Source organism: Podarcis melisellensis (genome assembly GCF_964234715.1).
Source record: "Podarcis melisellensis genome assembly, chromosome: 2".
Taxonomy (NCBI): domain Eukaryota; kingdom Metazoa; phylum Chordata; class Lepidosauria; order Squamata; family Lacertidae; genus Podarcis; species Podarcis melisellensis.
In genome coordinates this window covers 17669786-17688456 of record NC_138529.1, presented here as the reverse complement: position 1 = coordinate 17688456, position 18671 = coordinate 17669786, and the positions used below count along the sequence as shown (strand labels likewise).

At 44.2% G+C, this 18671-nt stretch overlaps 1 protein-coding gene across 1 annotated transcript in view; it reads right to left on the bottom strand.

The window, feature by feature from the left end:
• STXBP4 (syntaxin binding protein 4) overlaps window positions 1-18671 on the bottom strand; it is a 137968-nt gene that overhangs the window by 77448 nt on the left and 41849 nt on the right. The window contains exons 12-15 of the mRNA XM_081899069.1: window positions 14881-14946; window positions 12098-12274; window positions 4650-4766; window positions 3596-3645 (exon numbers count right to left, since the gene is read on the bottom strand). Coding sequence (XP_081755195.1) covers window positions 3596-3645; window positions 4650-4766; window positions 12098-12274; window positions 14881-14946 — 410 coding nt within the window. The remainder of the gene's footprint in view (window positions 1-3595; window positions 3646-4649; window positions 4767-12097; window positions 12275-14880; window positions 14947-18671) is intronic.

The window sequence follows — 18671 nt, the reverse complement described above, 5'->3', positions numbered from 1 at the left end:
GAGAACTGCCTGTAATGGAACAAAGAATTGGACTAGATGGCCTGCAAGCATTCCTCCAACTCTTAGATTTCTATTAATACATGGTGAGTGGTCATTAATGGGGTTTTTTAATCCCAAATTGGTAGCTTTATTTGTAATTCCAATGTTCCTGAAAAGGAACAGGTGTTAGTTGGACTCAAAATTGAGAGTTACAGGTAGGTAGCCGTATTGGTCTGCCATAGTCAAAACAAAAAAATTTCCTTCCAGTAGCACCTTAAAGACCAACTAAGTTAGTTCTTGGTATGAGCTTCCGTGTGCATGCACACTTCTTCAGATACACAGTGTGTATCTGAAGAAGTGTGCATGCACACGAAAGCTCATACCAAGAACTAACTTAGTTGGTCTTTAAGGTGCTACTGGAAGGAATTTTTTTTGTTTTTTCAAAATTGAGAATTGGGGTCAAGTCTCTACTACAGACTCAGTTGTGTGGCTGTGGGCAAGTCACTGTTTCCCAGCCTCATTTTACTGTGGGTTAAAAAAATGCATGACTAATTGTCCTAACGCACAGGACATTCTTAGTATTAACACAATAAAGATGATAAAAGTCCTGCAAACTGAAAGCGCTACAAGAGGTGACTAGCAGAAATAGTAATTATAAGATTCAGAAAGTGTTTCAGTATATATATATATATAATATATATAGGTTTTGGTGTCCTCGGGTGTCTTCCCGTGTAAAAGTTGGGGTGTCTAGGCGACGTTTCGACGAGGTCTCACTCGTCATCTTCAGGCTGGTGCTTTCGGCTTCTTGTTACTGGAACAGAGCAGGATCTCAGTGTTTGAGTTCCTATAAATACTGTTGAGGGGGTGTGGTGTATAGCCTCCAATGTTCTGGGCAGAGAGGAAGTTCCCAGGCTAGTGTGCCTTTTCTTCTTTTGTTCCTTAATTACTTGAGGGATATCTTGAGTGATTTCTTGAGTGATATCCTGAGTACCACTTAGGTGGGTCATTAGGTGTGGATTAGTTGCTAAAGTCTTTGTGTCTTGACCTCTTGAACTTTGTGAAGAGTTTTTCTGAGAAGATGGCTGTACTGCACTTAGTTGTGCTCTGGCTTGGCTTCGTGTATAGGGGCGAGCTGTGGTTTTGTGGCCTGTGTCAGCCAGATCTGTGTAGGGATTGCAGGGGGGTGCAGCATCCGGAGGTGCCACCATGGTTTGGCTACTGGATGGTGTCTGTAATTTATCTGTGGAGAGGGTCTGGGTTTGGGTCTGGTGTGGTTGATTGGTGATAGCGTTCTGTGTGCCTCTGGATCTGGTGTCAGTTTTTGTGGGGAGGGCTAATTTCCAGATGTCTGGCAAGCGGGATGTGTCGTCACGCTTGTTCATGTTGTGAGGGTGTTTCTCTATCTCGATGGCTTCCATGATTATTCTCTTGTGGTGATGTTCCATGTTAAAGAGCAATTTGGAATCTGCAAAATTAATTTCGTGTCCTGTTTCTTTCATGTGTTGGAAAAGAGAGGAAGTTTTTTCTTCTTTTTTGACGGCATTCTTGTGTTCTGCGATACGTGCATTTATTCGTCTGTTTGTTTGTCCAATGTACGTGGCTGGGCAGACTTTGCAGGGTATTTCATAGACCCCTTGGTTTTCCAACTGGATTTTATCCTTGGGGTTTCTGAGGATATTGGCTATTTTTTGGTTGGTGCAAAAGGCTGTTTTGATATTGTGTTTATGGAGGATTTTGCTAATTTTATCTGTAGTGCCCTTGATATAAGGAAGGAGGGCCATGCCATTGTTTTCTTCTGTGTCTTGGTTTTTGGGGGGTGTTTCTTTTTGGATTAGCTTCGTAACCCTGTTTTGCTGGTATCCATTGGCAATTAACACATTTGAGAGATTCTGTAACTCAGTTGTCAAGTGGTCTTTGTCAGCCAGGCGTTTGGTTCTGGAGATGAGAGTCTTGGCTACGGAGTTTATTTGTGCAGGGTGGTGGTGTGATTGTGCATGTAAGTAGCGGTTGGTGTGTGTTTTTTTCCGGTAGATAGTGTGTCCTAGGGAGCCATCAGGTTTTTTGTAGATTAGGACGTCAAGGAAGGGAAGTTGGTTGTTGGCTTCTATTCCCATAGTGAATTGTATTTTGGGGTGTAGGCTGTTGAGATGTGTGAGGAAGCTATCCAGTTTTTCTTTCCCGTGTGGCCAAATTACAAAGGTGTCGTCAACATATCTGAGCCAAAGTTTGGGTTTGTGTTCTGACTTGTCTAAAGCATTGGTTTCAAAGTGTTCCATGTACAGGTTTGCGATGACCGGTGAGAGGGGTGATCCCATAGGTGCTCCTTCTATCTGTTTGTATCTTTGTCCATTGTGGATGAAGTACGTGTTGGTTAGGCAGTGGTTGGTCAGGTCCAAGATGTATTCGGGGGGATTGTATTTGTTTTGAATGGCTGTCAAGGCTTCATTAATGGGCACTTGTGTGAAGAGAGATACAACATCGAAGCTCACAAGTAGGTCATTAGGATGTAGGTTTTGCTTCTTTATTGTTTCTATGAACTGGAAGGAGTTTGGAACGTGTGAAGAGATGGATTCTGCATAGGGCTGAAGTTGCTTGGCGAGAAATTTAGCGAGATTTTGTAGAGGTGAGCCTATGGAAGAAGAAAAGGCACACTAGCCTGGGAACTTCCTCTCTGCCCAGAACATTGGAGGCTATACACCACACCCCCTCAACAGTATTTATAGGAACTCAAACACTGAGATCCTGCTCTGTTCCAGTAACAAGAAGCCGAAAGCACCAGCCTGAAGATGACGAGTGAGACCTCGTCGAAACGTCGCCTAGACACCCCAACTTTTACACGGGAAGACACCCGAGGACACCAAAACCTGCATTCCTGTACCCGTGAAAATCTACGAAAGCAAATAATATATATATTATATATATAATATAATATATATAATATAATATAAATAATATAAATAATATAAATAATATAAATATAAATATAAATATAAATATAAATATAAATAATATAAATATAAATAATACAAATAATATAAATATAAATAATAATTGAGGGGAGAGACTCCATCAGGCAAGGCCTCTTTCCACCTGCCTTGCCCCACCCTCCGACCCTAGGAATCCTCATAAGGGAGCTGTCCCTGGAGGAAGAACTGTGAGGGGAGAGACTCCATCAGGCAATGCTTCCTTCCACCTGCCTTGCTCTACCCTCTCGTCTCTGCTTCTCAATGTGTATTGTATTGTTTTATGTACTGTGGCTTGCCATTGTTTTATTGATTATAGTTTAGATATTATTTTTTGTAACTGTTGAGTGGATTTCTGTTTAGCTTTTATATGTTGATATTATTATTTTATACTATTCTAATGATGGTTGAATGTTACTTTTTTGATGTAGGTTGCCTATTTTAAAGTTATGTCTTATTATCACATTTTTGTATTGCATTAGATGGCTATAAGATGTACATTTTTTGTTTCTTCAGCTTGTAAACCACCTTGAGTATTGTTAAGATAGAAAGACGGTATACAAATTAAAAATGATGAGGATGATTTATTACGTACTTAGGATAATCTCACCAAACCAGCTGCAGTGGCACATACCAGTCTTAGGTTTTCTCACCTTAAATTGGTCAATGAAGTAGAGGTATCCAACAGCACTTCCGGCAAAACCTGTTGGCAGATAGTCAAGAAATATGGTTTCAGAAAGCTTGCTATAGCATCATCTTTTTCTCTGCTTAATAGGTTGCTAAACGTGAAACATCGAGACTTGTGTACCTTGCACTTAAGATGACCTTTGCCCTATTGGCTGAAATTCACATCTGATTTGAATTGGTAGCAAAGTTGTTGTTCATCCTAATGGTTGCTGGATTTTCAAGTTGCCTTCTTGAAGATGGGTATATTGATCCTACAAGGGCCTGGAAAAGTTGCTGCTGCATCAACACAAGCTAGGCAGCATTCAGCTTCTAGCTGATATTCTATGGTCTCTGCCCACATCACATAATACTTGTGGCTTGAATCTAAACCAGTGGCGAGCAGATTTCTGGCTTGTTGGGTCTACTTTTCTTTTCTTTATTGCTAGAAACCCAAGGGCTTCATGTCATAGTCAGGTGCAAAAGGCATATAATTAAATAATTTTGCTCCTCGGAGCACATCCTTCAACTGGCTTTCAGTATCAGAGCTGGACTGAGCGTCATCTCACACAAGAGTCCACTCATTGTATCTATTTATTTCAGCAGCCAAATTCGGGTGGGGAAAAGTCATTTGGTTCCTTTTGTTAAATAGCTGGGAGATGGAGCCACTGAAAGCGACCCAGAGATCTACCAGTAGATTTTGCTTTGAAATCTTTAATGTAATTAAGTAACTTTTAAACATACCACACTACCTATGTTTATGATCTGGCTGTCCTTCAATAACACCCTCCTTTGCTCACCACAAAATTTCTGGCTACAGATTTACTACTTCTAAAGAGGCCCTGCCGCAGCAGTTTGTTTTAAATCTGGACTTCACAAACCACAGATGATGAATTCGTTTTTGACTTTTATTGTGTTTGGCTCCAACTGTCAGCTCTGAGGTATATAAAAAAACAACAAAACCACACACCCAACAAAAAATGAATATAAATCAGCACGCCTAGCTCCTTTCGGGAGAAGGAAGTTGCCAAAAAGCGCCTTTACCTCAACAAACTGCAGCAGCTTTTCAGTTGCCACCTCAAACATCTTCTTGGCAGTTTCGGATTTTCTCAGCTGGCAATCGAGCACTGTAATCCTCTTCCTTAAATCTTGGATGCTGTCCTGAGGAACAAGAAATTCAGGTAGGCCACCAAACCAGACGCTCAGGAAGTGAGGTGCCGAGGAAAGCCCAGGAAAACACTAATTCGGTGCCCAAGAGATGTTTTGGAGTATAATTCCCAGCTAGTATAGTTTGGAGCATGTTATAGTTCTAAACATCTGGAGGGAACCAGTTTGGCAAAGTCTACTCTACAAGAAAGAGTAGATGGGGGACTCCTTGTATCAAGATCTGGTCCAAATCGTGGGTACTGTACAAAGGGTGCATGTGTTTTTAGGTTTGTGAGGGGACCAATGGGCTTGAAGTCTTTCAGGCCACTGGAAGAGAACATCAAAAGAGTAAATCATAATGTAATAAAGGAATGCTGAATGGTTCGGGTTGTGGACCTAGCATATAAAATAAGAGAAGAAGAACATATGTTTAAAGAAGATTGGAAAATGTTTATTGACTATATGGAGGGGGGGATTGTGTACACTTGAAAACCCTGGCAGCATTAGGATAAATTCAACAGTGTAAACAAGTTTTGATGGATGTAATAATGGAATACTGAATGGTTTCGTTTATGTAAAATGTGCAGGGATTTATGATTTGAAAAATGGACCATGGAAAGAGAAGAAGGGAAGCCATGGATATTTTAAGGTTGTTTAAATCAATATTTTGAATTGTAAAACAGAAAATTTAATGAAAATTATACACAATAAATAAATAAATAAATAAAAATCTGAAGCGGAAAAAAAGAGAGTAGATCACGTGCCCTTAACGAGACCCAATTAACAATGCTTATTATCTCCCAACTAACAAAATGCCTAAGACAGGGGGGAGGGAGAGGAAAAGGGGCCTACATAGGACGGGGATGCCAGAGGTCATATTCTCTGTCAGGCATCCCCAAACTTGGCCCTGCAGCTGCTTTGGGACTACAATTCCCATCATCCCTGACCGCTGGTCCTGTTAGCTAGGGGTGATGGGAGTTGTAGTCCCAAAGCATATGGAGGGCCGAGTTTGGGGATGCCTACCTGTGGTTTGCCCACAAAAGAATTGGGGGAATCCTTTACAGCATGCTACTCATTGACAGGCATGCCGGCCCTACCATGAGGCAGACTGAGCTGCTTGCCTCAGGTGGAGGATGCTGGGGGAAGGAGAGGTGTTGTTGGAGAGGTGCTGGGAGGACACAGCTGTGCGCGCGAGCCTTAAGCTAGCCTGCTTATGTTGGGTGCAATAGTGGCTGCTTTCCCCTTAATATTGTACTGGTGGCGGTCCCACTTTATCCTTCAAGCAGCAAAATGTCCATGGCTGGCCCCTGGATGTAGTTCATTGCATTTATAAGATGCAGAAAGAGGAAGGTGGAATGTAACCGGGGATGCTATTGTCATGGGTAGGTGCCTAAACTTGTTCATTGTTCCTGGGGACCACAGGGAAAAGAAGGCTTTGCTTTCCCACCCCAAATCATAATGCCCATTACAGTGGTACCTTGGTTTAAGAACAGCTTAGTTTATGAACGGGATGTGGGTAGCACTGTCTAAACCACAGAACCCAGGGCCTGCCGATCAGAAGGTCGGCGGTTTGAATCCCCGCGATGGGGTGAGCTCCTGTTGCTCTGTCCCTGCTCCTGCCAACCTAGCAATTCGAAAGCACGTCAAAGTGCAAGTAGGTACCGCTCCGGCAGGCAGGTAAACGGCGTTTCCGTGTGCTGCTCTGGTTTGCCAGAAGCGGCTTAGTCATGCTGGCCACATGACCTGGAAGCTGTACGCCGGCTCCCTCAGCCAGTAAAGCGAGATGAGCGCCGCCACCCCAGAGTCATCCGCGACTGGACCTAATGGTCAGAGGTCCCTTTACCTTTACCTAGTTTATGAACAACTTGGATTAAGAACACTGCAAACCCAGAAGTAGGTGGTTTGGTTTGTGAACTTTGCCTTGGAAGCAGAACATGTTGAGTTTGTTCCACTTGTAAATTGAGTCCCCCACTGCTATGGGAAAGGACACCTTGGTTTAAGAACGCTTTGGTTTAAGAACAGACTTCTGGAACGGATTAAGTTCGTAAACCAAGGTACCACTGTATACTTTTTTTTACCTTGCAAAACATGAGGAACCGAAGGAAACTGCCTCTGAGATATAGATCTCTTAAAAATGAACCAAGTTCAGGTCTCTAACACGGTAAGTGAACATAGGAAAAAGTGTATTTCTCTTCCCATTAAACCAAATACACGTTTATTTAAAAATAATCTTTTTAAACATTGTTTATCCTCCGGGGGCAGGGGTGGGAATGAATGGGAAACACAGCCTAGCGGGCATCGCAGAACTACAACTCCCATCAACCCCGGCCAGCATGGTCAATAGCCAGGGATTATGGGAGCTAGAGTGCAACAACCTATGAACCAGTTAATCACCCCGATGTAGTCCATATTGCAATGTCATTACGTTATAAATTCCCACACCTTTGGCTGCAGCCGGTGGGGAAAAGGAAAAGGCAGATAATGGCACATTAAGGATGTGAGGAAATGGATATCATGATACTACTTTTAGTGGCGTGCAGCAGTAACGTGTGTCGTTTCTCCCTGAAATTATGTATTACATGACAATACAGCAGCTGCATTTCCACTTTATATAATTTCCACTTCTTCCTCTTAAAAAAAAAGCCACAGGGCACACAACAAAGGGATGTAAGAAATCATGGTTTGATGGATGTAATAATGGAGGTGCAGTTTTCTGCTCCTTTGAACAGAAGCAGAAAGATATATATTTTTTTACAAATAAATTTTACCTTTATTCCACGCATTATGTCAAATCTTTTATCAATGAAGCCACACACAGGGAAATTACTGTGACCTCAGAGAAAGTCAGCACAACGCAGGGGGTGATTAAAGGTGACTCATTCTCCCCAAACCTGCGCTATTTTAGCCACAGAGACTCTTTGCAGATGTGGAGTGAATATTTCCAAATTGATATTGATCGCCTCCATTTTGCCTTCTGCACCCAGTGTGTCAGGGGTGCATACGCTATACAGCAAGACAGGCTAGTTCACAAATCAGATACGCCCTGTGAAACTTTCTCAGGAGAAAGTAAGGACATCCTTGGGCACATATGGCAGCGCTAGTTTGTGTGAACACAGCATATAGGAGCCCTTTCCCTCTCTTCCCACCCTTCAGCCCCACCTTTGAAGGTGACTTGGGAACTTCCAACCCATCCAGAATGCGTCAGCTAGACTGGTGACTGGTAGCAGCCACTGGGACCATATAACACCCGTCCTGGAAAACCCTGAAGGACCAGGTACGCAGCCTGGGAGTCATTTTGGACTCACAGCTGTCCATGGAGGCGCAGGTCAATTCTATGTCCAGGGCAACTGTCTACCAGCTCCATCTAGTACACAGGCTGAGACCATATCTGCCCACAAACTGTCTCGCCAGAGTGGTGCATGCTCTAGTTATCTCCCACTTGGACTACTGCAATGTGCTCTACATGGGGCTACCTTTGAAGGTCACCCAGAAACTACAACTAATCCAGAAAGCAGCAGCTAGACTGGTGACTAGGAGTGACCACTGGGACCATATAACACTGGTCCTGAAAGACCTACACTGGCTCCCAGTATGTTTCTGAGCACAATACAAAGTGTTGGTGTTGACCTTTAAAGTCCTAAATGGCCTCGGCCAAGTATACCTACAGGAGAGTCTCCACTTTCATTGTCCAGCCCAGACACTGAAGTCCAGCTCCAAGGGCCTTCTGGCGGTTCCCTCACTGTGAGAAGTGAGGTTACAGGGAACCAGGCAGGGGGCCTTCTCAGTAGTGGCACCCACCCTGTGGAACACCCTCCCATCAGATGTCAAGGAGATAAAGAACTACACAACTTTTAGAAGACATCTGAAGGTAGTCCTATTCAGGGAAGTTTTTAATGGTTTTTTTATTATGTTTTAAATATTGGGAGCTGCCTAGAGTGCCTATATGCAACCCAATCAGATGGGCAGCATATAAATAATAAAGTTGTTGTTGTTTTTGTTCATTTAAATAGGGCTCCTCAGAATTACAAACAAATGAACTGCCTCGCCACTGTAATGGACAGAGTTTGCTTTTCCCCGTAATGGTCCATGACATTCACTAACCTCTACAGACAGGGCCTGAGTGGAGATATAAACTGTCCCAAGATGCTGTTCCCACCCACTGGCATTGATTTACAGCTGCTTTACTTTGTCCCATAGAAGTGGACAGCTCCCACAGATTTCTGAGGGGAAAGTTAATAAGGCAGCCTTAATGATGGGACAGGGGACACGGGTGGCACTGTGGTCTGAACGACAGAGCCTAGGACTTGCCGATCAGAAGGTCGGCGGTTCGAATCCCCCCGACGGGGTGAGCTCCCGTTGCTCAGTCCCTGCTCCTGCCAACCTAGCAGTTCAAAAGCACGTCAAAGTGCAAGTAGATAAATAGGTACCGCTCCGGAGGGAAGGTAAACAGTGTTTCTGTGCGCTGCTCTGGCTCGCCAGAAGCGGCTTAGTCATGCTGGCCACATGACCTGGAAGCTGTCTGCGGACTAACGCTGGCTCCCTCAGCCTATAGAGCGAGATGAGCACCGCAAGCCCAGAGTCGTCTGCAACTGGACCTAATGGTCAGGGGTACCTTTACCTTTAATAAAGGGACAAACGGAAATTACAGTCGCACCTTGCTTTTTGAACAGCTTAGTTCTTGAGTGTTTTGGCTCCCGAAAACCACAAACCTGTAAATGACTGTTCCGGGTTTGTGAACTACTTTTGGAAGCTGAACATCCGATGGGGCTTCCAATTGGCTGCAGCCAATAAGAAGCCGCGCTTTGGTTTCCGAACATTTGGGAAGTCGAATGGACTTCTGGAGCGGATTCCGTTCGACTTCCAAGGTACGACTATACTAACACGATGCAATCCCTGAAGTCAATTGCAAAGGTTTTCAAACTGTTTCAATGAGGCAAAGGGTGCTTATTTTGAGGAACTGTGAATTTCAAAACTGAGGGACTGGAGAAGACAGGATGCAACCCTCCACTCTGGTCATCAAGATGCAAATACAGAAAAGTGTGATCAATGGATTAGCATGCTCTGAGGGCGTGCAATGCAGCCCCGTTGCCAAGCTGGTCAGGGGCTCATCAAGGCCACTCAGACACCCTAAGTCTTCTGCCTTGAGCTCCACAGTGAATGCAAGTCAGAATTTAAGCGTTTGAAATAATAAATGCATGTGTGTCAAGATGGAATGCATTATCAACCATGGCAACTACTGTATCTCCTATGTTATGGTCCTCTCCTGCACTGCAAATGAAAAATAAAAAATCCAGTGGAAGTACATCACTTAAACAGAGGTAAACTAAGAGACACTTTAAAAAGCCCCATTGTTCAATATAAATTACTTCTTCACTGAAAACCAGGAAACATGAATGCACATACAACCCATAGTTTTCTTTGGTAGATCTATGGCTGTTCTCAACATCATGAAGTCTGTTTGATTAGAAAGCTTCCTTTATTCAAAAGGGAAATTCTAAACTGAATTAGTGGTGTGTTTATAAAACAGGCAATCATCTACTGCTGCTTTTCTTAACATAGGTTATTTCTCTCTTCCCTTTGTCTTAACATGCCCATTACCTTAAGGAGAGAGAAAAAGTGGTATTAATTTAATGCAAACTCACGGTTGCTTCAATTAAAAGGAGGGTCAGTTTGAAAGTTATACTTTTATGGAGATAACACAGAGAGGCGTCTTCTGTACCTTGTACTGCTATGGTCACTGGCACCTATGCTTTTCAGGAACTGGTTGGGTTAAGACCTTAGAAAATCCAAATGCAAGGACTTTATAACAATGGCTTGAGCTTATACCAGCTGGCATCCTTCTGCATCATCTGGCGGGTCCAGAAGCAAAAGTGAGTGGATTGAAGGATGCAGCTCTTACTTTCTACAGAGGTGTGGAATCTTAAGTGTGGAAGATCCTCCTACTAGAAAAACAATTTCCCCTTTCCTTACCGGTGAAATCATGGCAAACCTTTCATTAAGGTAAAGGTAAAGGGACCCCTGTCCATTAGGTCCAGTCATGGCCGACTCTGGGGTTGCGGCGCTCATCTCACTTTACTGGTCGGCATACAGCTTCCGGGTCATGTGGCCAGCATGACTAAGCCACTTCTGGTGAACCAGAGCAGCGCACGGAAACACCATTTATCTTCCCGCTGCAGTGGTACCTATTTATCTACTTGCACTCCATGAGAACCAAGAAGTGACCTCTCCAAACAAAGAAATGACTATTATTTTCTTATTTCTGCAGCCAGGATCTCCTGGGTGACACAGACACTGTTTGGCAATTTAACACGCGTGCGTACTCTGTTTCCCTCCCGCCCATCCATTCTGCACGGCCCTGGCAACCCACGCTACACCACTGTTCAGGCTGACTCCATTAAGTGGCTATGGGATTGCAGCCTTGGTTTTCCATGTCTTGGAACACGCTCTTAAACTGAAATATTGTTCTATATTTATTATTCTGTATTTATTTATACCCCACCTTTTCCCCTGACAGAGACTCAAGGTGTCTTACAGATAAAAACGGCTAAGAACATAGAAAAATAATCATTATAAAGCCATTAAACACTGATAGAATTGTTAGGATATTTCCGTTCCACCTTAAAAGGGAGCAGGCTTTGTGAGTCACAGATTCTGCATATTTCCTGTTCACAGGATGTTTCTGTTGTGTCTTTGCTTTCGTTTCTCTGTCTGTGTCTGAACACGCAAGCAGGCAGTCATGTTTTTTCCTTTGTTCTGACCAACGCTGAATAAACTTCTAAATAATGCTCTCCTGCGTGCATCCTTCGCCGTGCGAATTCTGCTGATAGAGTGTGCATCAGCTCTGGAATGTGGCAAGCTATTTTCTGGAGCTCGTGTCGCTAATTGCCGATACTGTATCTATGGGAGATCGATGGATCGTCCGGAGGCGACATGGGGGCCATGATGGGCCATATCTCCCTGGCAGTATCCCAACAAGAATAACTTAACTCTTAAACTATAACGCTTTTATGCAACATATTAGTTAATAGAGAAACAAATGTGAAATCCCAGCAAATTGTGGGCTCCACAATAATTAACCTTGAGCTGCGTCACATTGGCCAGCGACCACCCAAGCAAGGTTGTGGCTCAAGTTTTCCCTGACTAAAAAGAGTTCTCCGTAGAAAAGCGAGTTCATAGCTTTCATTTCGCCCTCCCTCTGCTGCCTCCACAACACAATCTATTGAATAATACAAGACAAACAGTGACCTACTTTAGGAGAACAAAAGGATGAAAAATGAAAGACGGGATACATGACAACAGCGAGGAAAAACCATGGCAACTCTCCGAGCTGCTCCCGAGGTGCTTACTTTATTTTGACCACAATGATCGCTGAGCTGAGCCCTCAGATCAGCAATTTCGACCTCAAGCAGGTGGATTACTTCCTCGTAGTCCAATTCCATGCCACTAGCTTGTTTTTGCGCAGCTTCTGCAAGATGGATTCTGCTACGCAGGCCTCTCGCCTCCTCCACCGATGCCTTGGCTTCCTGTAGGGGGAAAACCCCCAAATATTAAAAAAAAACCACACCAACTTTATGGGGTGGGGGCAATGAAGCAAAACTGTTTCTGAAGATGCAATTAAAAATGAATCTCTACTGAGAGCCAGTGTGGTGTAGTGGTTAAGAGTGGTAGACTTGTAATCTGGTGAACCGGGTTCGCGTCTCTGCTCCTCCACCAGCAACTGCTGGGTGACCTTGGGCCAATCACACTTCTTTGAAGTCTCTCAGCCCCACTCACCTCACAGAGTGTTTGTTGTGGGGGAGGAAGGGAAAGGAGAATGTTAGCCGCTTTGAGACTCCTTCGGGTAGTGATAAAGCGGGATATCAAATCCAAACTCTTCTTCTTCTTTAATAAATAGAAGGGTTTGGGATTTTTTTAGCCAACATCTCCTGTTGTTAGACTCCGGCTCCCATCAACCCCAGTCTGCGTTGCCAGGTATACAGGGAGCTGTAGTTCAGCAGTGTTGGCCACCCATGATCTAATCAGCCTTGAAAAGCAGCTGGCAAGTCCCTTACGCACGGCATATTGCAATGCTGAAAACTGCATTGGCGGAAAGCGTGCCATAGGCTCACCCTTTGAAAACATGCGTGGGCAGAAACATGAATCAGCCAAATGCTGGCACATCTAGCCATGCTTTTGTTACACCCTTTGGCTTCAACCTTGCTCCCTGGCCACTTGCCTGGTGAAAAAAAAGGGGTGGAAGGCCTGCCTGAGAGTTTCAGAAACATTCCTGTTTACACCTGGCATGACTGCACAACGCTCCAGGAATTCTCAGCAAGAACCTACAGGCTTGACCCAAAAATATCACAAGCAAGCCCCACTTGTGGTATTTATTGAAAACCAGGAGTAACAGCAACATGTGAATTCGGAACTGAGGATTTTTCAGGATCTTGTTTCAAGGAAAAACCTAAAGTTGGCGTTTTTTTTTAAGATCTCATAAACAGAACTGGATTGTAAAAGGGTAAAAGAGTATTGAGAAATGATCCATAATGAATGGGAAAAAATGTTTTAAAGTACCTTTCCAAAAAACCTTGAGTCCTTTCTGTTGGGGATAATTCAGAAGGATATTCCCAGGTGTCAAAAAACGTTATTTATGTATGCTACTACTGCGGCCTGTGTTTCATTAGCCCCAAAATGGAAAATGAGTGAGGTCCCAACCAAAGAAGAATGGCAACTTAAGCCAATGGAATATGCACAGCTTGCAGACTTAACATAGAATAAGAGAACAAGAAGCACATATGTTTAAAGAAGATTGGAAAACGTTTATTGAATATATGGGAAATAACTGCACAGCTGAAAACACTGGCAGCATTAAGATAACGTCAACAATGTAAATAAGTTTTGATGGTTGTAATAATGGAATATTGAATGGTTTAGTTTTTGTAAAATATGCAGGGATTTATGGTATGTAAAATGAACCACGGAAAGAGAAGAAGGGAAGTCACTGATATCTTAAGGATGTATAAAGGAGTACATTAAATTGTAAAACAGAAAAATTAATTAAAAATTATATAGATATAATCAGGAGCAGCAGCAACATGTGAATTTGCAACTGAAGATTTTTCAGGATCTTATTTCAAGGGCAATTTAAAAAAATACTTTTTTGAAGATCTCATAAAGAGAATAAACCAACAGAGCATTACTGGTGTAGCATGGGAGTATAGATAAAGGTAAAGTTAAAGGGACCCCTGACCATTAGGTCCAGTTGTGGCAGACTCTGGGGTTGTGGCGCTCATCTTGCTTTATTGGCCGAGGGAGCCGGCGTACAGCTTCCGGATCATGTGGCCAGCATGACTAAGCCACTTCTGGTGAACCAGAGGCAGAGCACGGAAACGCCGTTTACCTTCCCGCCGGAGCGGTACCTATTTATCTACTTGCACTTTGATGTGCTTTCGAACTGCTAGGTTGGCAGGAGCTGGGACCGAGCAACGGGAGCTCACCCCGTCGTGAGGATTTGAACCGCCGACCTTCTGATCAGCAAGCCCTAGGCTCTGTGGTTTACCCGCGTCCCGGCAGTGTAGATACCATAGCATAATAGGAGGTAAGCAGCACGACAGCTCAGAGTTAAGAAGACATGGACGGTGGGTGTGGGGGAACAGGGTTTCCAGATTGAGAAAAGGAAGACAAAGCTTAGACCTCTCATAGTAGGATGAATGGGAAGGTCACATGCTGCTATTGAAAAGTATAGGGACCCTCCCCTCCCCTGCATTTCGATATCCCAAAGAAAAGCAAGTGGAAAGATGTTGATGCATGGTGAAAAACTTGCAAATTAAAATCAAAATACAGTGGTACCTCGGGTTAAGTACTTAATTCGTTCCGGAGGTCCGTTCTTAACCTGAAACTGTTCTTAACCTGAAGCACCACTTTAGCTAATGGGGCCTCCCACTGCTGCTGTGCCGCTGGAGCACGATTTCTGTTCTCATCCTGAAGCAAAGGAGCCACAGCTCTCTGTAGCAGCTGGGGAAGCACTGAACTGAGAACCGCAAGGTTGAAAAGTGCTAAATCACTGTCACATCGCTGGTGCCCCCCCCCCCCGGGGGAAGAAAAAGGAAAATTCCGCAACAGCCCTGACTTGACGGACGGTTTCACTTACTTGTTTGGCAGTTTGCAGCTCTTCGGCCAGCTGTTTTCTCCTATGTTCGGACTCGGCCAACTCTTCCTGTCAATGCAAAAGAGAGAAGAGTTAGTTAAGCAGTAAGAATTCCAAGGCTCTTTGAATGAACGAAATCCGAATGTCATCATGAGCGTCACTTGTTGCTACAGTGAACTCCATAAGCAGCTGCCAGCCAACGATTTGAGTTGAACAGGCATTTCCTTATAGAGTTCATTCACAGAGTTCAATATGGTGTGCAGGCTCATTTTATACAAGCATATCCTCTATGTCGCCTCTTCTTTCTCAATAAACTGGATGCCCTTTTCTCTCTCTCCATCGGTTTATAGGTAAGTGATCTTGTAGGATCTTACAGAGTTCCTTAGCAATCTCTCTTTAAAACATTTCCATATCTTAGCCACCCTGAACACTTTTTTTGCCATTATTTCTGGCTGTGCGATTTGGTTGAGATTCGAAGAAGGTACAGAACACTCCCCAAAAAAGACATCGTATACTGGCAGATTCTGCAGCCGCCCCTCCCCAAAACAGCTCTCTATTTAACCCTCTTATGTTTTAACCCAAAACTGCTCAAGAGTTTTATTTTTAAGGAAATGCAGCATTTCTCTCTATATTTCTATCTCATTTGAAGTATCAGAAATAAAGAACTACTGGTCTGTCTCTTAAGGGGACCAATGAGGACCTTTTAGAAAGCAGATTCGGGGCTTCCGGGTCGGCGCCATCGCCGAATGGCGGGCTCCCTCCGAGCTCCGGAGGGAGCCTGCTCGGCAGGGGCTGGGTCCTACCGCACCGGCGATGCGGGGACCCTTAAAAACCACGGCCACGGAGGCTGTGGACATGGAGACTCGGCTGGCACCGTCAGCGCCCTCTCGATTCGTGAAGGAGCCTTTTTAAAGGCTACGGATCGGGTGCCGGGGAGGAGCGTGGTGCTTTGAGTCCTCTGCTATCCCTGCCGAGCGCAGCCGCATGCCATCCGGCGGAGAGCGCTGACTTCTTCTATTGAAAATTTGGACCCAAAAGAAGAACCCGTGAGTAATTGGAATATGGACTAAAAAGAGGGATAAATTTTTAGAATTTGGAGCGAACGGGGGAGGTGGAAAAAAGGAAGTCAGCCCCCCCCCGAATTGTAGAAGAGCCAAAACAAAGGACTGGATAACTAAGATCGAGAAGAACCTTATCTTGCCGAACTAGCAACTTCGCGAGGGAAATTTATAAGATTGAGCTGGAGGAGAAAAGTGGAATTTGTATTAAAAAGTAACCCCCCCGGAATCCCTGGAGCGATCCGTGAAAATGCCTGGAGAAGAACAACGGAGGTTTTGACAGCTGTCAAAGAGCTGTCAAAACGGAAGAATGAAATTGAGACTTTGTTATGAGGACTTTGCCGGCTACATTTGTTATAAATTGGAGATAAATTGTTTCAAATAAGGATTTATAAGTTATTTGGACTGGCGGATGTGATCTGGAAGGGAACTTTGTTATTGTAATCCACCTAGAGGAGCTGAGGGACATTGCATGTGTTTTCGACGGGAAACTTGAACAGTTGGATAGAACTTTTAATCTCCTGGGAAACTGCAGAAATGGAACATTATTTTGTCTACAGAGGCCTACACTTTACTGGAAACAATGGATTAATCTGTTGAAAAATGAAAGGAACATGATGTAATGTTTTGCTCCTGAATAACAAGCCTCTGTAGAGACACTAGAAGCCTTTGGAAAAAGAACATTTCTGTGAGGGAACAGGGAAGTAAAAAGGAGGAGAGTGATTGACAAGAACAAGGAAACAACAAGAACTGGACAGAATGTGGGAACATTTGGGATATCCAGATTTGACAAGCTTATGGATATAAAATTGGAGTTTATACTCCTGGATATAAAAATCTGGATAGAAGAAATGGGCCCCCTTTGATAGACTCCTTCTATGATTGGACATCTGTAATTTTAAAAATGCCAGAAGTTTAATATATGCCATTTTTTTAAAAAAAAAAAAGACCGGTAAAGAACCAGAGGGATAAGGGTTTAGTGAAAGGTGGGTTCATCAGGAAGACACTAGAAGTGGAGGGATAGGGGGAACGCAACAGGGAAAGAGGGGAGGGAAATTTGGAACCCAAAGGTTGTAAAATCATTGTTTGTTTTTATTCTATTTTCATCTGTATTATATCTGAAAGGGGGGAACTCGTGGAAGGGAATAGGTCGACCTTAGGGGATGGAAATTTGGATAAATTGAGTTATTGATGATGAGTGTATTTTGGGAATAAGAATTTGTTGAATATCATTGCTTTTTTGGAAGATTTGGAACACAAGAGGGGGTGGGGAGGGGAAGTCCTGGATATTGGAAAAAGTTTATGAATTGGATTTTATTTGTTTTAATTTGGAAAACCTTAATAAAAATTATTTTAAAAAAAAAATAGAAAGCAGATTCGTTCCTTTGTTGTCCCAGACTGCTGACCTCATACTACCAGAGCATATTTGAGCCAAATCTCTGAAGTTCTTACTGAGTTTTTGCCAGTTTTATTGCAGAGTCAGAACACCCAGGAGGGAGGGCAAGACAATCTCTACCACTGATAACAAAGTGGGTGTTATCATTTTGCTGTTTTGATTATTTACTTGTTATTAAAGGTAAAGGACCCCTGACCATTAGGTCTAGTCGTGACCAACTCTGGGGTTGTGGCGCTCATCTCGCTTTATTGGCCGAGGGAGCCGGCATACAGCTTCCGGGTCATGCGGCCAGCATGACTAAGCGGCTTCTGGTGAATCAGAGCAGCACACAGAAACACCGTTTACCTTCCCGCCGGAGTGGTCCCTATTTATCTACTTGCACTTTGACGTGCTTTCGAACTGCTAGGTGGGCAGGAGCTGGGACCGAGCAACGGGAGCTCACCCCGTTGCAGGGATTTGAACCACCTACCTTCTGATCGGCAAGTCCTAGGCTCTGTGGTTTAACCCACAGCGCCACCCACGTCCCTACAACACACTCTGTGAGGTGAGTGGGGCTGAGAGACTTCAGAGAAGCGTGACTAGCCCAAGGTCACCCAGCAGCTGCATGTGGAGGAGCGGAGATGCGAACCCGGTTCACCAGATTACGAGTTCGGGATTAATTCAGGATTAGCGCAGCGCTCCGCTAGCCATGGGAGAGCCGTGCGGCTCTCCCACGCCTAGCGGAGACCTTGCCGGCACCCAGAACCTTGGGGCGCGCTGAGCTTAGCACACCCCAAGCTTCGGGCTTAGTGCAGCGCACCTGGGGGGGGAAAATAATTTCCCCCCCTTTATTTCTCCCCAAAAAAACTAGGTGCGTCCTATGGGCCGGTGCGTCCTATGGTGCGAAAAATACGGTATACTCTGTGTGAAGAAGCACTTCCTATTATCTGTTCTGAGGTTCGTTCCAAAGCCTGGTGCAGCGGCGCCTTCCATACACTGTGGACTCCAATTCCCATCAGCCCCAGCCAGCATGGCCAATGGTCAGGGATCATGGGAGTTGGAGTCCAACGACAACTGGAGAACCACAGGTTTCCCATCCCTGGGACAGGGGGGTGGTAGCAGGCAGGGCTTTCCCCTGCCCCAGGCAGAACTCCCTGGAACTCAGTTCCGGCACTCTTAAAAAAAGAATGAGACACAAATGGAGAATTGGCAATCAATCTATTGAACGTCAATGTCTAAAATCCCTGGTAGAGGACAAGAATCCTGAGATCACATTAAGGGTAGCCAAATTCTGTGCGATTACCATAAAACTTAGGGAACAAGCTGTGCTATCATAATGATTAAGGTTTTAAATGATAATT